Raw genomic sequence first — 27,955 nt, 5'->3', positions numbered from 1 at the left:
GGGTTCGTACAAAGTCAATTATGCACACAGATAGTTCACCCATCCCGGGATCCGAGAATTTCGGCGAGTGTTTTACCAACATCGATCCTGGCAACATATTGAAATAATTATGTGAAATATATGACCGTATCTTTCAATTTTTTTCTTTTCTTTATTGAGTTTCGATTCCCACCGAAGGTGGCGGGCTGGCAGCAGCTTAGTATGCCGCTCTTCAGCCTACAGAATTTGTTTTAAAAAGAGGAAGATAATAAATAATAAAAACAGGCGACAAAATCGGAGACTTAAATGGTAACAGAGCGGAAAAAATCGTGGAACTTAAAACATAGAAACAAAGGGATGATGATGCTAATAAAATACATATGAAGCAGACAGGTAAAATAATGGGCAGACAATTAAGAAACACGGCGACAGTCTGGTTTCTGTTCGCAAGAGACATAAAATTCACACCCAGCGACAGCATGATTTTTGTTCGCAACACTGTGGAAAGACGAAACACTGAACATTCACTTGAACACTGCACTAAAATGTTGTGCAAATATGACATACCATAGCCGAGGGCAGGTGAGGGGAACCTGGACAGATGATGGGTAAATAAAAAGGGGGAAAGGAGAGGAAAAACGAAGGGGGGAAAGGGAGGGAAAGGAGCCGATGGAGGACGAGGACCCATAAGAGGAGGGGGGGGGGTTGCTGGGCAGATGCGATAGGGAGTGGGAAAGGCAGAGGAGGGGAATACAAAAGGACTTGGGGTGGGGGGGAGAAAGGAGGTAGGGAGAGGGTAGGTGGGGAGAAAACAGGATGGAAGGGGGGGAGTATCTTTCAACTGAGTTAATATATTTACACTTTTATATTTTTTACGCTGCTGAGGGACTTGACACGTCAACCTATTCCTGAGAAACGGGCTGGCAACAGACGTACAGATAGTCATGTAAAAAATAAAAAAAAATGTTTTTTCATCTGGTGTAACTAAAAACAAACATTTTCGGACTTTTTTTTCCTTTGCTTGTACTGCGGAACTTTGGTTGTTGCCAAATTTCGTGAGTCTACGTCAACGAGAAGAGCCCTGTAGATTTACTCAGTGAGTTTGCCATCATCTAAATGTATGACATAAATGCTGAATCCTTTAACTGCACTGACTTAGATGCTTAAATGTTTTACACCGGAAAGCGGCCAAAGACATAAATTTCAACTTGATACGTTAAACCGTTTCTGAAGAAAGGGCAATTAAAAGACAGACGGTAAGACAGTAAGCTAACAAATGACAAATTTTTTTCGTCTGATATAATTACAAATCAATAACTTTCGGACTTTTCCCTTTACTTTTACTGTGGAACCTTGCTTCTTGCCAATTTACATGATTCTAGACCAATGGAAACTACGCTATAGGTTTTGATGAATGAGTTAGTGTATGGCATAAATTAATTTCTACTTGGTTAGTCTACCCGTTTCTGAGAAAAAAGGATTTTTTAACAGTCGGACATACAGACAGACGGACAACAAAGTGATCCTATAAGGGTTCTGTTCTTACCAGTTGAGATACGGAAGCCTAAAAAGGATCTTTCCTGGGTCATAGTTACCGGTAGCTTTCATAGTATATAAAAACATTACTTGATATTCAAATCTTAGCCAAGTTGAGAGATAAAACAAAGATGATGGACTGAGGCTCTTTCTGGGCGACAGGATTGAAAGAGCATTTGTCTGGAATGAATAGTGATTTCAAAAGATATTATAAGAAGAAAATTAACAAAAGTAAAACAGGAGTGACGGAAAGTAATCGAACTGAATCAGACGATGCTGAGGGAGTTAGATTAGGAAATGAGACACAAAAAGCAGTAGATGACTGTCGCTGTTTGCAGCAAAATAACTAACGATGGCCGATGTGGAGAGGATATAAAATGCAGACTGGCAGTATGAAGAAAAATGTTTCTACGTAAGAGCAATTTGTTAAAACGACATATAAATTCAAATGTTAGGAAAACTTTTCTGAAGGTATTTGTCTGGAGTCTAACCTTTTATGAAAATGAAGCGAGGACAATGCACAGTACTGAAAAGAAGAGAACAAAATCTTTTGAAATACATGAAAATGCTAAAAATTAGATGGTATAATATTTACAATTGTAGAACGTGAGACCAGTTAAACACTCTCTTCCAAATGGAGCACATTTTAAACTTTCTCTACCTCAAATATTCAATTAATTTCAAACAATGGAAACTCCAGAACGGGATATCAACAGTTTTAGGAATAGTATATATTGACACTCACCGAAAGATGACCCGTTGAGTTGCAGACAGGCACAACAAAAATGTTACACACTACAGCTTTCAGCCAACGCCTTCTTCGGCAAACACACATTTGCACAAGCAAGCACATTTCATGCACACGTGAGTTCCGGTCGAAGCTGCTGGGTGTAGCGGTCATGCGTGCTTGCTTGTGCGAATGTAATGTGTAACGCTCTTTTCGTTGTGCTTGTCTGCAAAAAAATGGTTCAAATGGCTCTGAGCACTATGCGACTTAACTTCTGACGTCATCAGTCGCCTAGAACTTAGAACTAATTAAACCTAACTAACCTAAAGACATCACACACATCCATGCCCGAGGCAGGATTCGAACCTGCGACCGAAGCGGTCGCTCGGTTCCAGACTGTAGTGCCTAGAACCGCACGGCCACTCCGGCCGGCTGCTTGTCTGGAACTCAAAGGATCATCTTTATGGTGAGTACCAATCTATCCTTTCCTAATATTGTTAGTTAACTTCAAAGATAGAAATGGCAATAATTATTGTTATTAATATGAGAACAGATCTTAGTACTCTTGGTGGATGGATAAGTAGCAGGTGGTTATGTAATGCGTATACAGTTGCGTAGCTGATGGCCAGTGTCAAGACTTTTTTTTGTTAGAGACAGAAAACAAAACACTCTGAAGATTGAGGTTCTGTTACACTTGACTATGAACCATGAGCCACTACACAGGTCGTCTCAGTTATCAGAAAAGGGATTAATGAAATGATTGACTGATTACAGGTAGCAATTAGTTGCGTAGCACTGGGCACTGTGTCACCGTATTTAAATCTTCCACGGGCGTCAAATACTAGCACGTCAGTGTTAATCGCGCAGACACATTGAATAAACTTGAACAAAATGAGTGACTCAGACTAAATCATGTAGTAGTCTATCTCTCGCTACAGATAAAGACAAATTGACTCTTTAACATCTTCATTTTCTGGTAAGACATTGTGCAACAGTTGCAGTATGGCAGTGAAATGTTCTATTGGGAGCAAATCTGTGGATCTTGCTGGCCACGGAAATAGATGGACGTTGTTACCGTACTGATATTAACACCCGAACTTAAAGTCCAACTACCACTACCCTTGTAGTAGTCATATAAGTATAATAGTATCTGGCGTGCAATATTGTGCCGAGATTCAATCCACTCGGCGACAATTGACCTTGACCACTGATGGGGTCTAGTGTAGCAGGGGATACAACCCGTCGGCTTTGAACAATGACGTCACAAGTCGCCAGAGAGCATGTATTACAAAGATGAAACAGCTGAGGAGAATGTTGAGAAACAAAGGAATGCGAGAGAGATAAACTTTATTTCACATATGTAAGGGCCAGTAGTATTTTCACGTTAACGATAACGCGTGTTTGTATCTTAGTATTTCTGCGCAAAATACAATGGAAAGAAATGAATGAAATTACTAGCAAAGAATACATCACGTTACAAGTATGTCAGTTATATCTCGAAAGTCTTTCGAACTGTATTGCTTAAGTGCAGTACGGGATACAAGTTCAGCGTACTCGATTTCTTAGTTTCAAGTGGCATTGCTGTCCTGTTGTTCACTTGAACTATGTATCCCCTGCTTCGCTAAACCGCAAATGAAACACCCGATACAAATTAAAAGCTGATTCGAAGTGTGTTGCTTAAGTACAGTCCGGAATACGAGTTTGTCGTAAGGCGATTTCTTCGTTTTCACTAGCATTACTGTCCTGTTCTTCGCCTGAATGATGTATCCTCCGCTTCAGTAAACCCTAAGTGGAACACGAGATACAAATTGTAGATGTGCTGTTTATTTCGTCTCCGCTATTACTAACAGTCCTTTCTTACGTACATATCAGTATTACTGATGACAGAAGGTCCTACGTATGTAATATATGTATACCAGACTTCCATTGACCTCGATATATGTACACTGGTAACGAATAGGTGGAAATACACGTACGTTACATTTGCAACCTGTTTCATTTTATACGTTTTGATTGTTTATTTAACCTTTGTGTTTCACTTGTTGAAAGGGAACTACACAGTGATCTTGTCAAAAGCCGAGAAGCGATTCTTCTTAGTGTTGTAGCTCCCTTCAGTAGCTGATAAGTGTTTTTTGGCTTTAAAAAAAAAATCTCACGAGATAGAATAAACAGATCCTACTTTATTAAGCAATCAGTAAAAAAACGAAACAAAACATAACAGCAAAAGCGAAAATGGTAAACTGCAAATAGAATAGATTACGAAAAGTAGGATCTGTTTATTCTATCTCGTGAGATTTTTTAAAAAAAGCCAAAAAACGCTTATCAGCTACTGAAGCATCTGTATCTTAGGATCAGTTTATTCTATCTAGTGAGATTTTTTTTTAAAAAAGCCAAAAAACACTTATCAACTACTGAAGCATCTGTATATTCTAATGGGTGCGGGAGTTCCGACTCCTGGGGAGGTGGGTGGGTGTTATGCATGGCTAATCTATTCTATTTGCAGTTTACCATTTTCGTTTTGGTGTTATGTTTGTTTCGTTTTTTTATTGATTGCTTAATAAAGTGGGATCAGTTTATTCTATCTCGTGAGATTTTTTTTAAAAACGCCAAAAAACACTTATCAGCTACTGAAGCATCTGTATCTTAGGATCAGTTTATTCTATCTCGTGAGATTTTTTTTAATGAGCCAAAAAACACTTATCAGCTACTGAAGCATATTGGTGGAATAAGAAAGTGAAATATGGTAAAATAGTGAAATATAGATAAACGATCGCTTTTAGATTCACATTCAATTATTTGAATGATAGCGCTTATTAGAACACAGAACTGCTTTATTATCTATGCCTCGAAGTGAAGACATTACTATCTATGACTAAGGAATGATGTCATTGTTCAAAGCCGACGGGTTGTATCCCCTGCCTCACTAGACCCCACTGATGGATTTCAGTGGTATCCCTAAGATGTTTTCCGTAGTCGTCTAGGCGAATTTAATGCTAGTTCCTCATCTCAGAAACACTACTTACTACAGGTGAACATCGAAACACACACTTCAAAATTTGTACGATTTGGAGATACACTGCTTTACAAAATAGGTGAAGCACCCAGGAAAGGAAGGAGGAAAAGAAACGAAACTCGGCGGGTGGAACGAGTTGAGAGGATACGTGATGTTATTTTGGTGATTACAAAATCGAGTCAAATTTGCAAAGAACTTGGCAGTATCAGCCAACTTATCAGTGAAAGGTTGCACTCGCTCCGCCCTAGATGCAGGCACTGATTTCGTTGGGTAGGTCGTCAAAACTGTCATGTTCTCTCCTGAGGCAAAATGGCCCACAACTGTTGTAACTGGTCCTCGATGTTATGGGTACTGATGTTAGGACGGAGTTGACGCCCGAGCTCGTCCCAGAAATGTTCTATTGGGAGCAAATCTGGGGATGTTGCTGGCCACGGAAATACCTCAGCACCACGCAGACAGTTCACAAGACACGTGCCATGTGTGGAGAGCCATTGTCATGCTGAAAAGTGACACCATCGTACTGTTTCATGAGAGATAACGTACGACGGCGCAGGGTGTCCGTGATGTCTCGTTGTGCCGTGAGAGTTCTCCTCAAATGTGTGAATTTCTAACGGACCAAACTGCTGGGGTCATCGGTACCTAGACTTACACACTACTTACTCTAACTTAAACTAACTTATTCTAAGAACAACAGTATGCTTGGCACCAGGTTCCCGTGCAGTCCAACGTCGGGCCACTGTCACATCAGAATGCTCCACATATTTGGATATGCCGCAATTGGACCAGGTGGCAAAATTGAGACTCTCAGTGAGACCCCTCTCCGTCAGATGACCATAACTCTGTCTCACACGAGTACGCAGCCTCTCCGAGCGCTTCACAGTGATTCTTCAACATCTACACTTGATGCAGAAGTACTGGATTCGATATTAACTAGTTGACGAACAATTATACCACAGGTACATTCGATGAGCAACCTGTGAATGATGCGATGGTGCTCGCTGGTTTTCGAAGAATACCTACGCGTTACCTTCCACATGTGGTTGGTCATTGTTCCGCTTAAACATGAGACGAGTAATCTCTGAAGGAGGGAGAGTGCTTGGCGTTCTACTAGAATCCTTATATACCGGTTTTTGTATAGACTGCCCTCAATACGTACGAATCTAACTTGATTGTGTGATCCACTGACACCCGCGAAGAATCACACTCGGTTTTTGACCACTGGATTACGGGATTGCGGCCCATCTGCGTCCACATTGCATGCCACAGTTCATACAACAGATTCTATACAACTATGGATTATGATGGAAACAGTTATCTTCAGCAAAATGATCAGTAAAACCACCGAATATCAGCCGCGCACAACACTGACGTATGTTACCTGAAACAATATTCTTCGAAACTCGTGCGTAATTAATTTCGGCTCCATACATCAGCTAAAAAAAGTTTGTTATAACCTTCGTGCTATGAGCACTGTTTTTTAAGAACCAATCTGATTCGAATTATTTTCATTAATATGAGTTCGGAACCACCGGTGCACATTTATTTTTACACATTTGTATTACGTTCAGCATTTATGTCTGCAGAATTGCGTATTTTGAATTTGCCGCTGTGATAATTGTTAAGATGGCGGCAGACAATTGATAGAGACTTTCTATTGTTAGAGCAAATAAGTATTTTAAATGCTTATTGAACTTTACGGAAACTCTACTTTCGTATTGTGCACTATTTAGACTTCATCAAGCAAACATTTGATTTGTTTCTAAGGAAAACACAGACAAACACGAGATACAAATCGCTATCATCAATGGCTGCGCTCGGTGCAGCGGAAAGAAATAATGAACACAAATAATGCTTACTGAGAGAGGAATTAGAGTTACAAATAATTAATCTCTCATATTTATAATAATAATGAACTCTATTTTCAAGTAATAATTAACAAATAATTACAATTTCTTAACAGACCTCAGTTTGATATGCGTCTTGCGTGCTGAACCTACAAAAGCCAACCAACAAAAAGTAAAATCGTGGATTGGATCTGCTGCAGGCTAGAAGTCGCGCTGCAGCATGTCTTGTTTCTCCTTTCCCACGTCATTCAGTTTAAGACGGGTACATGAAATGTCAAAATATAAGCATCAGTGACAAGATAATTACTATTCTCATCCTGTGGAAAAGTTTATTAGTGTCCATTTCACTTGCATTCACACGGATGGAATTAGACTGTTTTTGGAGTATGTTCTGTATTTTGACACTGTTCAACACAATGTAGTGATTCACATGTAAGTTCATCACAATATGCACATTTTGAACACTGCACCGTTAATCATACAAGTGCCCGTAGTGTGCTTCGTTTACTTAAGCGGAATGTAAATATTTTCGCGACGCGTTGCGTAGCCAACGTTGCATTATTGTTTTGCCGCGCGGCTGGCTGTACAGTCTGTCACATTAAATTTGGCACGCAAAGACGCTTCATAACAAACTACTAAAGGTCATCAGTTCAAGTTAATTATTAATTCAGTCAACAGTACTCAACGTTCATAGCGTTGCTGCTAACTTTGACACTCCAAGAGCGTTCATAAGGTTACGTGATCACAGCTTTTATCACTGTTCATCATTATTCACAATATAAATCACAGTTCTTCACGCGTCCACTAGTTCCTGCGAAACACGTTTCACTGTTCTGATTGCTGTCAGTAGTTTTCCAGAGTACTTAACAGACAATCTATATGCAAATGACACTTTTCAAATAATGAGGTCTGGTACACTTGCACCTAAGTTCATATTACCATGACTGAATATCAATATTTTAAATTTTACACTGTCACATAAACATGAGACAGTATAAAACTTTCAGAATCTGCTACATTATCTTGACCATGAGATCATTACTGAACTGTCCAGATAACAGTACATTTCCATTTTTATTACAGATACATATATTTATATTTTTTATTTTTTTATTGGGATTGTATTTACCATGTTTTTGGGACAGATGTCCATGTTCGGTTTATCTAACAGGAATGTTGCTCATAAGAGCATTTTAAATGACTTCGTAATGAAACCGTGTACGTAAATCAGTACACATACAGATTTTGCTTCACTAGTGGTGAAAGCAGTTTATTTTATTTTTTTATTTTTTTTTCTCAGTCACACAGCTCACACACCACCAACACTCACTACGTGTGTGGGACTACATGACTCAATCTTATGAAAATATTTTTGTTATATCCATTCTTACACACAAACAAATATATTATTTAAGCATTTTAAGCATTTCTATCCTACGTATAGAAAGGTAAAATTCCTCACATTTAATACAATAACACTCAAGTGTTTATCAAGTTATTGATCCCTTTTAGAGTAAAAATATATTTATTATGGGGATTCTCTACTCCTTGTTCAAATAATTCAAGAACATTGCAGTGTAATACTTGATATAAAAGCTTATAAACTAATACATACATAATATTATCAAATTATTACTGCTAATTATTTTACCATAAACATTATATATACAGTTATGGGATAGTGCACTTGCACTTCTGATTGGTCCATTGTATCTTCACTTCGTTTTTCTTAGGCCAGGGGACCGAGTAAGATGCTCTGCAATAGGTCTTGTGCGGATATACTTTCATATTATACTGGTAATCTTTTATGATTCCAGGGCGTTCAGTGACTACTTTGAGGTATCCGGATAATAATTCTGTTAATTGTCTAGCCTCTGAAGCATCAATACAAGTTGCCTCCTGTACTTTCTCTTCTATTGTTGTGACGATGTCACTCACGTTGCTGGGTGCATCGTTATTTCGATTTTTGTGACACATCTGTGGGTGCTTATGATCCAACACTAACAACTTCTGTTTGCTGACAGAAAGATTAATTTTTCTCATCAGCGGAAGGTTCGCACCGATTTCACGATTCAGCATTAATGTTATGGGTCGCTGTTGGTACTTAAGTGCACATGTCCCACGGGGGAGATCAATTACCACTTCCCTTTCCCGAAGGAACTCAAGTCCCAGAAGCACCGGTACTGACAAGTTATCCATTAGTAGGAACGTGCATAATAAGCGATCATTTCCCAAGGAAACTTCCACCTGTGTCTGGTATTTTATACTCTGTACCTTTTTTCCCAATGCCCCTATAACCATACAATTTGCAACCGGCAAAATCGTCAATCTCCTTATCTCCGATACCTTCTTGAAAAACTGCGTGTTCATAACTGATACATTTGCACCTGTGTCAAGCAAAATAGTAGCTGTTACACCATTTACAGCTCCGGTGACACTTGCTTGGATATTTTCCCTTTGTGGCTTATCAGAGACAGCAGGTTCCTGATATAGCTCATCTTCGATCCTGTTGCCATCCTGATACCGTATCATGTTTTTTTTTTTTTTTTTTTTTTTGTTCCGTCGACCTGTTGCCTTCATTGTTGGCCTCGGTCACCTGGCGAAGGCCTACAGGGATGGAAATTAGTTTGTTGGCTTCTAAGGGTTTTGTTTTGTTTCCGAAGGTACCTCCACTGTTCTAACATTTTGTGAGTTTTCAGTCGGAGGAGGCCTGTTTGGATCCCACCACGTTGGATATTGATTGCTTGGTATAGGTATAGCCTGTACATAATTTATTGGCTGACCTGCATTGATAGAATTTTTCTGCGGCTGCCAATGACTTGGCCCTGGCTGTCGCCAATATTCACTGTCACCCCGCATATTTTTAGGCTTGTCTTTATATGGACTGTCTGACCTATTGTCATTTCGTCTCTTTCGATTGCTATTGTTATTGTTTGGGTTTTCATTGTGGTCGGGCCTCTGATTACCATTCGGTTGTTGGTGTTCTTCGGCCTTTTGATAATTACTGTTATTATTATTAGGATAACCAAAATTTTGGTTGTAGGGATTCCTACTACTATTATTATTATTGTATTTTCCGTTACTATAAGCTTTACTTTTATTTTTCTTTGGACTACCTTCGCCCCTATTTCCATTATTTCCATTCCATGAATTTTTTCTATTAGGACTATTATTATTGCTGATCACGTCAGAATTTTTTCTGGCGTCTTCTTGCACTAGATCTAGAGAATCAATTACAGACAGAAATTCTTTCAGATCGGTATCTGTAACATTAAATAATTTTTCTCTAATATGTGTGGGTAATCTAGCTTTTAACACTCGCAATATATCTCTGGTGGTTACTGGCTCATCCCAGTACCGGGTCATGTTAATATATTTTTCGAAGTACTTTCTTAAGGAAGCTGACTTCGGATTGTACATTTCTGTATTGTAAACAATTTTACGGAGTCGCTCTTGAGTAGACGCTGACCAGAATTGATCAAGGAACGCCTTCTCAAAGTCGTGGAAAGTCTTGCAAGTTTCTGCTGCATTTAATGCCCAGAGCGACGCATCACCAGAAATATGTGAAATCACAAACTGTATTTTCTGTTCTTCCGACCATGATTTTGGAAGAACACTTTTGAAGTTTCGAATGAAAACTACTGGATGTATTTTTTCTTGCTTTCTTCGTTAAATATTTGAAACTGTCTATGCTTAATTAGGCTTTCTTCATGCATCAAAGTAGTTAAGTGCATGGAATTGCTATCATTCGCAGCTGGTGTGGTTACTTTATTACAAGTACGTTCTGTTCCACTATTATTGTTCCTTGGTGTCACATATTGCTCTGGTAATATCGGTTGATTACCAAAATTTGGTCTTCCTTGTGGTGCATTAATATTCGCCGTCAGATTATCTGCGATCTTTTGCCTGTCAGTACCAGTGTTGTCATTAGTGCATACTGTCAGATTTTCAAAGTTTTGATTTTCAGAGCTCAGCACCCTGGCTACTTCTGTTCGGATTTGCTTTCGGATTTCAGAGGGAATGTCCTGCATTGTTTCCACAGCGTTAGCCAAGGCTTTGAATTGGTTATCTAGTCTATCTACTTCAGTTTGAAGGCTATTGACCTGAACTGGAATGTTTGTTAACGGTTCAATAGTGGTTTTTACTGCATCGATCTCCTGCTTAAAATGGGTAGTAATAGCATTATCACGATCGACCAACACTTGATTTATCCTAAGGACATTTTCTTTATCTCTTTCCAGAAAAATATTGTTTATATTTTCCATAAATTTCTTTTCCTTTTCTTGGTCCCTGAGCTCCTGTTGCTGTTTTTCTATAAGCTTTTCCTGTCTACGTTTTTCCTTTTCCTGCTGACGTTGTCTTTCACGCTCCTGCTCTTTAATAGTAAACTTTTCAAAAAATGCTGTTAGAATATCCTGTATCGACATAGCTTGAGCATTGCTAACTTCTGCCCCTTGCCCAGAAGAAATATTGTCATTAATTCCTAACTGGTTGAATGCAGGAGTGTCAGTTTGTTTTGCCAACTCCTCAGTTTTACTATCACTCGGGACATCAGTTTCATAATTAAATTTTCTAATAATTCGACAGAAATATGGGTAGATTGTTCTACCTGAGACTCTGATGTCATCTCTGCATCAGTATGCTCATTCGGTTTATTTTTCTTTTGTTTAACCATTCTATCACCAATATAGCACAACAAATATATAAATCACTGACAAGTTGACACAAAATGATCTTATAACTAACACATATACACAAATAACACTCAAATGTATTATTCTCGCAGCCAGAATATTCAATTATTACTACTTATGGCTGCAGGTATTTATTTCATTGTTTAGCGTTGATCGCGTGCTGCTATGCAATTACCGAACATGCATATCTGTCCCTACCTAAGTTGATCGAAATTGCACACGCAGCGAGCGTTGATCGTGTGCTGCTATGCAACTACAGAACATGCACATCTGCCCCTACCTGAGTTGATCGAGAGCTGCGGAGTGCACTGTTTATATCAAGTTACTGTCGCACCGGCAGTTCGGTAGGAAGATGTTAATTAAGTCCCCTCATTTGAACCATTTGATTCAATAATAAGCACTCAGAATTTCAAACAATCAGACATGGCATACTACAAGGTCCTGTTTGGGTCCTCTTGGTTCTAATACTCGTATACATTAACGATGTTCCACTTGCAGCTTCAGATGTCCATTTTTTTTTCGTCTGCAGAAATTTTAAAGTTATTTAGTAGTTAGAAATAGTACTGTAATACAATAGTATTGTGTAATGTTAAGCCAGTTCTCTGTATTCTAGTTAAACGTACTACTTTGACTCTTTTCCACACTTCCTTTGAAAGCACCAAACGACTAAGGTAATATAGTATGCTCTTGCTCAGTTAGGCGTGTGCCCCAACACTGCGCCCTGTTGCGCTCCAGCAAGGCATAAACCGTGACGCCTGGATGGCGGCATCCATTTCAACTTACTAGCGCGGCAGGTTGCAAGCCACAGGAGCAGAGCACTGCCGTTAACACAGACCAGCACAACAGTGCGTCGATAGAAAAGCTAACAGCTGCCGTTCTTCTCTTGAAGTGTTTTCTTGTCTGCATTTACTTTTATACTTTTAGCAGTAAAAGTACTATATAACAACAATTATAGCGAGAAGAGCCCACACTGAAGGCAAAGTTGTAGTCACACAAGCGGGAACTTGGAATAATTAGACGAATGCGACAGACACACAAGCGTGAATAATTAACATCCGAAAAGCAAGTGATTTTCTTACAGTTTTAATTCACGTAAATTATTTTTTCTTGTAAATGACATTCGCCAACTTGGCTACAAACATGTTTACTCAGTGTCTAATCCTCAGTCACCTATTTATAAGTAGACATTAAGTTTAAGTCTACTAAGGTATCAATGTATTTCCTTCATCGTTTAATTTATAATCATCACAGGTACCTAAAAATCTTGGAAGTATAGAACACACTCACAGTATCAGAATAATAAAATCCCTCAGACGTGTCAAACTGGTATAACATATAGTTTTATTTCGAGCCGTTTTTTCCACGAGTTCCATATCTTTGATTGTCGCTCGAGTTAGATTCCAAATACGTCCACGTGCGTAGTTAAAACATCGCTGTAGTCATTTTAGCTCTACTCGCTGTCTGTTAAAAAATATAAAAGACACAACTGCCAGTCTGAGGATCCCATTTCTGCGATAGATTTTGCTTTGTCCTTACTCCAGCATTAGGGCTTACTGATTCGATTAGTTAAAATAAGCCTTGAAAAATATTTCATGAGAAAAGTTTAAGATATCATTGTGAATGAAGATATGCGGAATGCATTATAAGGTAATGTAAGTTTCCAGTGAATAAAAGGAATAGATTTTGTGATACTACTATATGTGTGAATCATCTATGTATTCTCATCATTGAGTTACTTAGGAAAGGAAAAGAATTAGAATCCAAACAATGATTAAGTTAAAATATAAAGTGGAAGTTTTCATAACCTTGTCAGACTATTTTTTTGCTGTTGTTCAATGAACCTGCTATAAGTGTCAATTTTACATATTCAGATTATTCAGTTTAAAGCTGTAAGCTGTTATCCAATGCTGATCACCAACAGATAAGATGGACGTTGTTACCGTACTGATATTAACACCTGAACTTAAAGTCCAACTACCACTACCCTTGTAGTAGTCATATAAGTATAATAGTATCTGGCGTGCACTATTGTGCCGGGATTCAATCCACTCGGCAACAATTGACCTTGACCACTGATGGATTTCAGTGGTATCCCTAAGATGTTTTCCGTAGTCGTCTAGGCGAATTTAATGCTAGTTCCTCATCTCAGAAACACTACTTACTACAGGTGAACATCGAAACACACACTTCAAAATTTGTACGATTTGGAGATACACTGCTTTACAAAATAGGTGAAGCACCCAGGAAGGAAGGAGGAAAAGAAACGAAACTCGGCGGGTGGAACGAGTTGAGAGGATACGTGATGTTATTTTGGTGATTACAAAATCGAGTCAAATTTGCAAAGAACTTGGCAGTATCAGCCAACTTATCAGTGAAAGGTTGCACTCGCTCCGCCCTAGATGCAGGCACTGATTTCGTTGGGTAGGTCGTCAAAACTGTCATGTTCTCTCCTGAGGCAAAATGGCCCACAACTGTTGTAACTGGTCCTCGATGTTATGGGTACTGATGTTAGGACGGAGTTGACGCCCGAGCTCGTCCCAGAAATGTTCTATTGGGAGCAAATCTGGGGATGTTGCTGGCCACGGAAATACCTCAGCACCACGCAGACAGTTCACAAGACACGTGCCATGTGTGGAGAGCCATTGTCATGCTGAAAAGTGACACCATCGTACTGTTTCATGAGAGATAACGTACGACGGCGCAGGGTGTCCGTGATGTCTCGTTGTGCCGTGAGAGTTCTCCTCAAATGTGTGAATTTCTAACGGACCAAACTGCTGGGGTCATCGGTACCTAGACTTACACACTACTTACTCCAACTTAAACTAACTTATTCTAAGAACAACACACATACTCAATCCCGAGGGAGGAGTTCTCCTCAATCACTACCAGACGTGACTGGTCATACCAAATGGGTATCCACTCCATAGCCCCAGGAGTATCATCGCTGTGCCTCTTCAAAGCATTGTGAGGATGGGGTCTCTTACTAGGTCGCTGCTGTGCTAGCCGACGATGATCACCCCTGCTGTTGGAGACAGTGATTCATCGCTCAACATAATGCGACGTCATTCATCAGCAGCCCTTGCTACCTGTTCGCGACACACTCCAAAAGCAGCAGTTTGTGTTGTGGTGTTAGCGGCAGCCTCCGCATTGGACGGTAATTCTCTAGTCTGGCTGTGCTAGTCTCGGACCATGATACAGAATGTTCCAGGGAGTCTATTACTTCTTTTAAGACGGTAGGGGCAGGCGTGAACGGGTTACTATGTGCTTGGTGCATAATGCCTTGTAATGATCAGACATGGTCGACTGGACCCTGACGGCGAGTATGCTTGCCACCAGGTTCCCGTGCAGTCCAACGTCGGGCCACTGTCACATCAGAATGTTCCACATATTTGGATATACCGCAATTGGACCAGGTGGCAAAATTGAGACTCTCAGTGAGACCCCTCTCCGTCAGATGACCATAACTCTGTCTCACACGAGTACGCAGCCTCTCCGAGCGCTTCACAGTGATTCTTCAACATCTACACTTGATGCAGAAGTACTGGATTCGATATTAACTAGTTGACGAACAATTATACCACAGGTACATTCGATGAGCAACCTGTGAATGATGTGATGGTGCTCGCTGGTTTTTGAAGAATACCTACGCGTTACCTTTCACATGTGGTTGGTCATTGTTCCGCTGAAACATGAGACGAGTAATCTCTGAAGGAGGGAGAGTGCTTGGCGTTCTACTAGTATCCTTATATACCGGTTTTTGTATAGACTGCCCTCAATACGTACGAATCTAACTTGATTGTGTGATCCACTGACACCCGCGAAGAATCACACTCGGTTTTTGACCACTGGATTACGGGATTGCGGCCCATCTGCGTCCACATTGCATGCCACAGTTCCTCTCGTCGCTGTGTCAAAAGCTTTTCTGTCTAATGGTTTCACTGTCGCGAGCCACGCATGAGCCATGATGTTAAGCTATGGCGTTCTCATTTCTTGAAGACTGATCACTCTGCCCCCTAAAGAGTCACACAGGGACTGATATTACGCCATCTGTAGTCGGCGGGGCATAGTGGCACTTCACATTTCCGCTTCATCTGATGGCTCTTCACCCACTGAGCTTGGCGTAACACTGACCTTTACAGGCACCAACACGGCCACGCTAGCCCTATGTCGGAGCCATTTCTTAGTAGTGTTAATCACTTGTTGTTGGCGTAGTCTTCTACGTATCCTCTAGTACTGGGCTCATTTGGGACACTCTTTTTGTGCGGGTTATTGTGCGCATTGTCACGAGCTAATTCATTAAGTAACTACCATATGTCTCTTTCGTTGCGATAGGTTCCATCTGACCTAACGCGATCACACGTTTGAATTTAATCTCTATCGCTTCAGCTGTTTGGCTCGTCACTTCAATTCTTGATTGCTTAAGACGGTGGTGCAGCTTGCTGACGTCACATTATCCTAGATAACTTCAGTTAACAGACCTGGTCAAGATATCGCGTAATTCACTTTGTACGTTCGTTTGACTCTCTTTGAATAACAGCTGAACAACGTGACTCCAATCAAAGAGCTGCAACACATCACCAAAAACGGCTTTCTGACATCTAAAATCAATGTCATTCAGAAGAAGGAACTTCCTGGCAGCGTAAAACTGTGTGCCGGATCTGTACTTGGGAGCTTTTCTTCCGCGAGAAAGTACTCTACCGACTGGACTACCTGAGTACGACTGACGACCTGCTTTACTTTCACGAATACCTCTTCTCACATTCCCCAAACTTCATAGAAGTTCTCCGGTATACCTCGAGGTACTACTACTCGTCGAAGAAATGGAGGTTCACAGGAGAATTTCTCTGAAGTTCGGAGGGTAGGGGAAGAGGAACTGGAGGAAGTACAGCTGTGAGGACGGATCGTGCGCCATGCTTGGATAGCTTAGTCGGCAGAGCATTTTCACCCGAAACGCAAAGTTCCTTGATACGACTCCCAATCCAGCACATAATTTCAACCTTTCAGGAAGTTTCAAATCGGCATTCTGACTCAGTAGATGCCTAAATAATGCGTTTATATTGTTTTCCGCAGATCTGGCAGTTTATGCTGCATGGAGGGAATTGATCCACGAAGTCGTACATTTTTGAAAGGAGCTTGAGCCAAAGCGGAGTATGTAAATACTGTCTAACATAAGAGCCATGCTTTTTTTAAATAACCTTTTAATATTCTAGAAAGTATTTTCGTTCTGTCCTTGCAACCAGAAAAAATGCTTGTTTTTTTTCAGCAGAAGCTTTTCGCTTTATTGACGTAAAGCATCATCTGTGGTCTGTAATTAAGTTATTTACATTTTGATTTGCTTTAAGATCGACAAACTGTTCGTTAACAACATGTTGGTTTTTAATTATGGTGGTTACCGCTTGATTTCTCGCCTATATCGGGAAATGCCGTCTGCTAGCACACGTTGATGTTTTTCTTCTTTAGACACTGATATTGGTACACTAATTTTTACTTGCTCTGCGGAACTATGCATTTTTTATGTTTTAAACGGCACGCTTTCTCGCACACCACTGTTTTCTGTTTGTTTTTATACTTCTAATTGTCTATAGTGGTTTGTAGTGTTGCCAACATAACTTAAACTAGTGGCAAGGTTATGCTGGCGACACTACAAAACACAAACCACAATACAAACTTAGAGGTATGAAAAGAAACAGAAAATAATGGTGTGCGAAAAACTGTGCCGTGTAAAACATAAAAAATGCGTAGTTCTGCAGAGCAAGCAAAAATTAGATTACAATTATCAAAGTCTAAAGAAGAAAAAACAACCATCAACGATGTACTACCAGACGGCATTTTCCGATGTAGGCGAGAAATCAAGCGGAAATCACCGGAAGTAAAAACCAAAATATTGTTAACGAACTCTTTTTCGATCTTAAAACAAATCAAAATGCAAATAATTTAATTACAGACCATTGATGACGCTTTATCTCAATAAAGCGAAGCGCGTCTGGTGAAAAGAAACACGCATTTTTTGTAGTTGAAACTACAGAACGAAAATACCGTCAAGAACTATAAAGCAACTGCGGACAAAATGGCCACACAAATAAAGATCCTTTTAACGTGCTTACTTCACAATTAGTTTCATTGAAGTATGAGGAGCGTTATAATTCTAAATTGAAGGGAACCATTATAGTGAGCAAAGTGGAGACTCTCATGTGTTTATTTGGTAATAAAAAAATGGCTCAAATGGCTCTGAGCACTATGGGACTTAACATCTGAGGTCATCAGTCCCCTAGAACTTATAACTACTAAAATCTAACTAACCTAAGGACATCACACACATCCATGCCCGAGGCAGGATTCGAACCTACGACCGTAGCGATCACGCGGTTCCAAACTGAAGCGCCTAGAACCACACGGCCATTTGGTAATACAGCATTCATTATCCAATATAGTAAAGCAGGCTGAGGACATAGAGGGCAAATTGTGAGTTTTTCAGCGTCCTGGAGCGCCCTTTTCTGATGGCCGCAGGCGTAGGGTTAGAGAACCGTACTGTTTAATTCACCTGCCAGGAACGCCGGGGAAGAAGAGACCACCTCGTGTCCTGAAATAGTACCATCTTTTCATTTTCGTTATGGTTTGATCAGTAATGCATAACAACCCATTCAAAAAATGGTTCAAATGGCTCTGAGCACTATGGGACTCAACTGCTGTGGTCATAAGTCCCCTAGAACTACTTAAACCTAACTAACCTAAGGACAGCACACAACACCCAGCCATCACGAGGCAGAGAAAATCCCTGACCCCGCCGGGAATCGAACCCGGGAACCCGGGCGTGGGAAGCGAGAACGCTACCGCACGACCACGAGATGCGGGCTAACAACCCATTGTTTGTGTTGCAAAGAAGATCACCTCCACTAATAGAAGACTTTCAAAACTCTACTAAATTATCAGAACCAGAAAAAAACGAAACAATAAGGAATTTAAACTTCAGAAAGGGCCAGAGGGAGGCTGTATAAGACAGACAGGCGAGAGCGAAACTGAGGATCGGCGACGGGAGTGGACGGTGTCACGTCGCCGCTGTCTGCCGTCCCAGGACTCCCACCTACAGACGGGGCGAGCACATTAAACTGCTGGGTGTCTGTCACAGCTAGTCTGTCTGTCTGTCACTAGTAAAGTGTGGGGAACAGCTTTTGCGTTCGTTTTCTAAATGATCCCGCTTTTCATAAGTTATCGATAGACTAGAGTAACCCAAGATGCCGTGTTTCAGTCGTTGCACTCCGGTCAAGACTGCATTTTCTACATTTTCTATGTTCAGATGAATAGCAACTCAGTATTAGGACTGCTTTGTATTCTGACTTCCGTGGCGTGAGCTCTCAGTACTTCAACCTCACAACTCACTGTGATGTTTTCCGCTAGAGTATCAAACTTAAAGTAACAAATACCATTGCAACTTCATATTCAGGGAAGACCTGTTTAATGATATCAAATACACTGACGAACCGAACCACTGAGGCCACTGCCGCCTGGAGGCGTTGTGGGCAGGCGACGCTGTAACATAAACTTATACACTGATTAAAAGTACCCAGACACCTTTTAGTCGACATTAATTAGAGTGTATCCACTCTTCGGGTTTATGGGGGCTTGTATTGTGCTGGGAACACCTTAAATGAGGTTAATGTAGGTTGATTCTTACAAAGAAGAAGACAGCAACCAGCCACTATGAATACTGCTATATATTTAAGTAAATAGCGCCGTAACCGGTTTCGAACTGACAAGTTCATCATCAGACGGCTGTTCACAAGATTTACGAGATGTACTTTACATAATCGTCAGTTTTCGATTTTGATCTTCCACTGTAGCGAAATATTCTTGGTGTGTTGGTGCCCTACGGTGGAAACCATATTGTCCAAAGCAACACACACATACACACCAAAAGTATTTGCCACATGTGGCAAATGGTGATGTGCAAATCATATAAGTGTTGCATATATTTTGCAATATTTGAAAAATACAATCCTTCAACTTCGCAACAAAATTGCGCGGAATTTTCGATGTAAGTACTATAACCACTTAACCTCACATATTTGTTTCCTCTGTATTTCATCGTTTAGAGGTTAATTATGTTCACATAGGGTGGTTCTAACACTGTATCTACCGTAGGGCACCAACACACCAAGAATAATTTGCTACAGTGGAAGAATAAAAATCGAAAACTGGCGAATATGTAAAGTGCATATTGTAAATCTTGTGAACAGCCGTCGGATGATGAACTTGTCAGTTCGAAACCGGTTACGGCGCTATTTACTTAAATAAATAGCAGTATTAATAGTGGCTGGTTGCTGTCTTCTTCTTTGTAAGATTCAACCTACATTAATTGCACACAGCCACGGTCTCACCATGTCAGTTTTAGACAAAATAGCGTTAAATGAGGTGTTTTAATGTCTCTGGGCCAATGGCTTTGCCGCAATGGTAACTCCGCTTCCCGTCAGATCACCGAAGTTAAGCTCTGTCGGACTTGGCTAGCACTTGAATGGGTAACCATCTGGGTCTGCTGAGCGCTGTTGGCAAGCGGGATGCGTTCAGCCCTTGTGAGGCCAATTGAGGAGCTACTTGACTGAGAAGTAGAGACCCCTGTAACGAAACGACTGTGGATAATTCAGTCCATTTCAGGAATGTCTCTTCACAACGAAAAAGGACATCATACAATATAGCCTCAACAGGTAAGGACCTGGAAACACTTTCCTATTATAAACATAGTAAGAAAAGTCTAAAAAAACCAGGAGCATGGGCATACGTCTGAAACTGAAAGAACGGTTAATAAATGAAAATCATTATGGAATATCGTTATTAGAGAGACAGGGAAAGACTCTATAGATAATACTACCTGTGTTAAAGAGAGCCGGAACATTACAAAAACAGTGCACATATATCAAATATTTTTGATAATTACTTTTCAAAAATAGGTTAAGGAATCGATCCAAATTGTTTAGAAGTGACAGCAAAGCAGCACACTGAAGAAGCAGTACGGAGGACAAGTAATGAGATATAAACTAATCTTACATTGAAACACGTATGTTTCATATGTATTCATTACCAGCGATGGCGAGGCATGACAGAATCTCTGACCAGAGAGTTATTTATCGTGGCTAGTCTGCGCTTGACCGCGCGAGAGTTTAGTTGTGTGTGGCGAGTCGGGAGAGGGAGTAGACAGTTGGAGAGTAGTAGCAGTCTGGTGTAGTAGTCGGTGCTAGTCTGCGGGAGTCGGCATGCGTCGACGGCGTGCTGTTCTTCCGAATCTGGTCAGGATTGTGGTGGACGATGTGTATTATTGTAGAAGGTAATGAAGCAGCATTGCGCTCAGCTAATAATGTATGGTAATTGTAATTAATTTGTTCAAAATGATGCCCCAATAATACTTTTTATAAAGTAACTCATTTAAAGAAAAAGATTCATTTCAAGCTAAATATTATTTCCTATGCATTCCCTCCAAGAATAAAAATTAAATATAAGCCAGCATTGCACGAAGCTATGCCGAAAAATAAGAGCAGATATAGATGCAGTTCTACTGAGGTAAGAATTTTGGTTTTTCTATTCAGAACACAGGGCCGAAGGTCAGCGTTGCTGCCCTTATAAGATTTATCAAGTTTAATTATTTGTGTTGAGATGTTACATTCAGTTCATGGCTCATTTTTATTATTCAGTTTTGTGGGAAGACAACATTTGGCAATTTTTTTTATAATCATTGACTTTTCAACTTTATTGCGGGGAGGTTACAACATCCCCATATGAAGTAAGGCAGATCATCATGACTCTAAAAGTAAAAGTTCGTATGGGCTGGATATATGTCTAATAAGACACTAAAAGGTTGTGGCCCTAATAAAACACGTAAACACTTACGTAATGAATTACTTACTCGAAGTGTTTTGCAAGAAAACTGAAATATGGTGTTTTTCGGCCTGCGGTTGTTCCCCACCTGTATAATAATGGGATATTTACCTGACCACAGTTTGGTTCAAAGGGGCCACACTATGTCAGCTATTTATACATTTATAGAGCAAGTAAAAAAATTCTTTAAATGGTAAAATATAGCCAATTGGGATATTCTGAGACTTATCAGAGGCATCTGATTTTTTTCAGTTACAATATTCTATTAGAGAAGTTAAGTAATTTTGCGATATGTAATGCAGCACATAGTGTTTCAGTTCTTATTTAAGGAATAGGATGTAGAAAGTTACCCTAGGCTGTCAGCTTAATACAAAGAGGTACATCATGTGCATGGGGAAAAATTACAGTGGGCGTATCACAGGATTCGATCATTACTCCGGTATTTTCTTGCCTTATGTTAATGACATGACACTTTATTTGAAGTAGGAGGCTGAAGTATTCCTGTTTGCAGATAACAGAAGCACTGTCGAGCAGCCGAGCAAAGAAGCATCAACAGAGAAAATAGTATGGTTATTGAATGATTTTGCACAAAAGAGCTAGCTTTAAACTTTGAAAAAAACGCAGTAAGTCCAGTTTTGTGCTGTAAAAAATATTGCATCTCCTCTTAAGCTAGTATATCAACAAGAAATAATAAACAGATTATAAAATTGAAAGTTCTTAGATGTACGTATTAATGAAAGCTTAAACTAGAAAAAACCATATAGTAGATCTACTAACACGTTTAGTTTCGACTACTTTTATCGTAATAATAATTACCAAATTTGAGGATCTAGAAGTCAGTAAGTTAACGTATTTTGCGTATTTTAGTTCGTTGATGTCTTATGAGATGATATTCTGGGGTATCTCCTCTCTTGGGCAAAGGTTGTCTATTTCACAAAAGGAAGTAATTACAATTATGTGTGGAGTTCACACACGTACATTTTGTAGGAGACTCCTTAAGCAGCTGAGAATATTAACACTGCCTTAAAGTACATTTATTCCCTTATGAAATTTGTTATCAACAATTTATCTAAGTTTGAGAGTAACAGAGATATTCACAAGTGCAAAATTAGGAGGAAAAATGATCTGCATTACCTTTAATGAATCTAACTTTGACACAGAAAGGGGTGAAATACGTAGCTATAAAAACTCTGACAATCTACCCACGAAAATAACATACCTGACAGATCACATAAGTGGTTTCAAGTCAAGTTAAAGATGTTTCTATTCGTCAACACCTTCTATATCGTAGAGGAATTCCTGAGTAGAGATAATTACTGATCAAAAACGTTTAAAAAAGTTACAAACGTGTACAAGGCCTAATTGTAGACATATAAATATTATTTTTTATTTATTTTTTAATTGTAAGTTGTATATAAATATGTTACGATTGTTCTATTGATACGTTCGGCATGATAACATTCATCGTGAATTTGACCTACGGAACAAGAAACTAACTAATTAACCGTTATTGTAATCTAACCATTGCCTCACATACAAACGGTTTTAGTACGTCGCGTCTTGCAGCTTTCAAATATTGTAGAAAGACTTTTTAAGTGTTTACACTAAAGTTGCTAATTACTTATTGGCTGACTAGTTCCGACTTTGCTCATTTTCACAAGCCACGTATTTTGTATTTGGGATACGTTTGGTGTGGATAGTTCTATTTATTTCATCACACTTTAGATGTAGGTCATATCCTCATTATCCAACTTCATGTGATCCACGTGACAATACATTTCGAATACAATGGGAAATTTGCTGTCGTTGGAATAACCTGTGTGTCTCGTGGCCTTATTTTCTTAGGTGTTTTCATGATTTGACAGATGGTGATGTAAAGAATTTTATTATTTCCACCAAACTCTGTCAAATTTACGACAACACATACGAAAAATAAGCCCATCTGACACACAGAGTTATCCAACGAGGACAAATTCTCCATTGTGTATGAAGTATCATTGTCGCGTGGAACAGTTCATGATGGATAATGAAGATCTGAGCTACATCTTAAGTGTGGTGACATGAGTGGAGCTGTCAACACCAGACCCAACTCAAATACAAAATACGTGGCTTGTGAAAATGGGCGAAGCCCGGAAGCAGTCAGCCAATAAATGATTATCAGCTTTGTTGTAAATATTTAAAAATGTCTTTTCTTCATTACCTCATTTTATAACAGGTTGCATTGTTATGCTGATACAAAGGATCGTCGTCTCCGAACTATTCCTCTACAGAACGCAGTACTTAATGCTGTAAAATGTATTCATGTCCTTCCACATTTAGCATATTCTTCAGTGCAAAGAGGGGACGACACTCTAACCATGCAAACACTCCATACTATAATACCACGTTCTCCGTACATCACTGCTGGCTCTGCACATGACAGCAGTCATTCGCCAAACCTGGACCCATCCACTGGATGGTCACTAGTTACAGCGTGATTCATCACTCCAAATTGCTTGTTTGATGTCATCCCCTGTCCAGTGTCGTCACTTATTACACCCCTTCAAGCATTGCTTAACACTGATTACACTGGTTTGCGAGGGGCTGGTCGCCAATTGCACCCCATTCTTTTTAACTCCCTACGCACAGTCATTGCACTATCTGGACTGCACATCGCACTTTGGGACTCACGAATGATTCCTTCCATTGATTTAATGCAGCTGATTGAAAGCACCGTCCGCAATGCTCAACGGTTTCTGACCATAGGCACACGAGGACTGCCTGGTCTTGATTTAGCTATGGTTGTTCCTTCACGTTTCCACTTCACAGACACGTCACCAACAGTCGATTTCGGCAGCTTTAACAGGGTTGAAATGAACCTGATGGTTTTGTTACTCTGGTGACTTCCAATGACTAATCCACGTTTGAAATGACTGAACACTCCTGACTGACCCATACTCCCCACCTCCTTTTATATCCGACGGGTATTGACCACATCTTGTGGTCAATGCCACATTACGTAGGGGTGTATAGATACTTTTTATCACATAGTGTATATGCAATACCGTTAATATTATATTTCTTCTAGAAAATGAATGACTTTGCACCAATGTTACGGGCACCCAAGGTTTACCAGGTGTGTAAAAGGGAGAGTACGTAGTAGACGTTTTCCGTACTCTTCGTTAACATATCGTAACCCTATACGGGAAGTTATAGAGTAAAAAGAGTGTTTGCCGCCGGGGTCGGCATAGCTGGTCAGCGACAGGGAGGCAGCACGTGTGCGGGGGTGGAGGGCCTGCGGTTGGCCGGCGAGGCCAGCAGCGGCGGAGCGGTCAAGGCCGGCGGGCGCACGTGCAGCCCACGTGTCGGCAGTGGCCAGCGGTCACGGGCCGTTCACACGGCGGCCAGCTATGATATGCGCGGAACTTGCGCCATGCCGCCTCCCACTGCACTCAGGTGGCAGATCCCCGTATCAGATCGGCCGAGAACAGGAACAGCCAACGTGACATTGAATGTTCGTCTAGAGAGATTCCCAAAATAAAGAATCGACTGGATGGGAAAGATTAATTCACATCAACATACTAATATTATTATTTTATTAGGATTAGTATTAATATATTATTATTATTATTAATGTATTATTTGTGTGAATTTCATATATATACTATCAAATCACACACATACACTTCCTGATAATGTTTTCCGCACAGGACGCATTATAATACGAGCACTTTTGATAACGTGGAACACACTCCGTAATGAATGTAAGTAACTGGAATTTCCAGCCATCTAGATCTGAATTCCGCTCTCATCTACATGCATATGTACATCTGTATTCATACTCTCCGAGATGCTGTAAATTACATGGCGGAGACTTCTCCCCATTGTATCTGTCACTAGGGATTTTTTCCAGTTGCACATACATACGGAGCGTGGGAAGAATGTTTGAATGCTTTTGTACTCGCTATAACTGATCTAATTTTGTCCTCACTATCTCTGCGAAAGCGATACGTAGGGTGTTGTAGCATATTCCTAGATTCATCATTTGAAGCTAGTTTTTGGAAGTAGGTAAGTAGGTTTTCTCGGAAAATTTTACGTGTATCTTGAAGTGTCTGCGTGTTTAGTTTCTTCAGCATCTCTGTGACACTCTCGCACCGGTCAAACAAACCATGCTGCTCTTCTCTGTATACGTTCAATGTCCCCTCTTAGTCGTATTTGGTACGGGTCCAATACACTTGAGCAATATTCCAGAATATGTCGCACGAATGATTTGTGAACGATGTGCTATGTACACTCATTGCATTTCTCTAGCATTTTTCCAATGAACCGGTCTCTGCCACCTGCCCTATCTACTGCTAAGCCAATGTGATCGTTCCATTTCATATTCCTACAATGTAGTTCCCAGGTATTCGTATCAGTTGACCGATTCCAATTGTGACTCATTGGTATTATTGATATATGATACAACGTTTTTTAGTTTTGGGTGCGAAGTGCACAGATTTACATTTCTGAACATTTAAAACAAGTGCCAATCTTTCCAGCACTTTGAAATCTTACCAAGATCTGACTGAACATTTGCGTAGATTTTTACACACAGCAACATCTGTGAAAAGTCTCGGATTACTGTTAATACTGTCCGCAAGATCATTAATACTATATAACATAAACAGCAAGGGTCCCAAACCACTTCTCTGGGGCATATCCGAAGTTACCTCTGCATCTGTCGATAACCCTCCATCCAAGACAACTTGTTACGTCCTCCCTACCAAAACATCCTCCACCCAGTCACAAATTTCGCTGGACGCCCCATACGATTGCATTTTCGATAGTTAGTTCAGATGTGGTACTGAGCCAAAAACCGTTCGGAAATCGATAAATAGTGCAGCTGTTTGACTGTCTTGATCCATGGCTTTCAGGATGTCAGGATGACAAAAGCGCCACATGGATTTCGCATGACCGATGTTTTGAGAATCCAAGCTGTTTGGAGCATCTCATTACGTTTGAGCTCAGAATATGTTCTAAGCTTCTACAACAAATAGATGTGAAGAATGTTGATAAGAACCACATATTGTGATGCAGGAAGAGGTGATGATCACTGGGCACGATTTTAGTGCAGTAAAAAACATTCTCAAAAAGATACAAACCGTCAGGACAGCGTAGCTGATAGTACGTGGGCCTGCAATGCCGTGAATCAAGGTAAATCTCAGTTCCTAGATTTAGACGTTTTCGGTTCTGAATGGCTCATCAAAATTTACAAAGCGTGTAACAGTTTACGTCAGACTTCACTAATGTTTCAGATTACATAAAATCCACAAGGACTCTAGCTTTCTAAGGCTAAAACACAACTGGCGTCATCTTCGTTTTTGCTGGATTTGGTCGACTATTTTTGTTATTTTATGTGGGGGCATTGCTTGGTTATCTTTTAAGACACCACTTGGCGTAATAATCCAACTCTTCTACACTAATCAGAAGGTATTCTTCTCCACAAGGAAATATGGCAGGATAGCTAATTTTCTCAGATACTTTAATTCGCTGTGACACAAAGGCAACAACAGTATTACGAACTCTGGCCGCCGTTACACTCATAGTCAGCGTGTACTACTGTCTCACCACAAAGTAATCTCTACAGACTCATTATTATAAAAAAATGTAACAATAAGCTGTGCAAAAAGCAGATCTTCACTACAACGAACTTGATTACTGAGACGTTTAACAAGCAACGTAAAAAGAACAGATCGACAGATAAATAATTATTGGAAAAAGCTAGCGAACAACCGTTTCCTGTAAGATATCTGAGGCACTGTAACACTGAGAGTCAGACGTCGTTCGCAAAACGGTAAGTGATTGGCTGCTTAATGTGATGCTTTACGTTGCATGTCCCGGAAGGAAATACGCAAATACATGAAATCCATTATCGGTAGCAAATTACAGCTTTGAAACCTACGTCATTAAGTTCAAATGATTGTCCTGTATTTAACGTTTCACGTTTTCCATGATAAAGCGTAACTTTTTCTCATGTATCTTTCGCAACAAATTACGCCAGAGCATAAACGCGGTATTGGTTCCCACTCACTATGAGGAGCTTAGAAACAAAGAAAGTCTAGAAGATCTGATTGAACACTTCACGAACCTCGGTGGAAAGTACACTAGAGCCCATTCAGTAGAGAGATTTTTCTGAAATCGTCTGTCGCTACAACGAAGAACTCGTTCATGTCAGGAATCAATTATAGAACTTGTATAGAAACACATATTTTAACGTCTTGCATTTACCTTGCCTTATCGTAGCACAAAGACGTCGGTTTCTGTTCTTTTAATTTTG

At 40.1% G+C, this 27,955-nt stretch overlaps 1 protein-coding gene across 1 annotated transcript in view; it reads left to right on the top strand.

The window, feature by feature from the left end:
- The window catches only part of LOC126263366 (tubulin polyglutamylase complex subunit 2), a 103,407-nt gene extending 78,230 nt beyond the window's left edge, over positions 1 to 25,177 (top strand). The window contains exons 6-7 of the mRNA XM_049960458.1: positions 24,725 to 24,788; positions 24,888 to 25,177. Coding sequence (XP_049816415.1) covers positions 24,725 to 24,788; positions 24,888 to 25,177 — 354 coding nt within the window. The remainder of the gene's footprint in view (positions 1 to 24,724; positions 24,789 to 24,887) is intronic.
- Positions 25,178 to 27,955: the final 2,778 nt, after the last annotated feature.

The sequence above is a fragment of the Schistocerca nitens genome, chromosome 6 (assembly GCF_023898315.1).
Source record: "Schistocerca nitens isolate TAMUIC-IGC-003100 chromosome 6, iqSchNite1.1, whole genome shotgun sequence".
Taxonomy (NCBI): domain Eukaryota; kingdom Metazoa; phylum Arthropoda; class Insecta; order Orthoptera; family Acrididae; genus Schistocerca; species Schistocerca nitens.
Note: the sequence above shows the minus strand (reverse complement) of the source record. Positions and strands in the feature narration are given on the sequence as shown.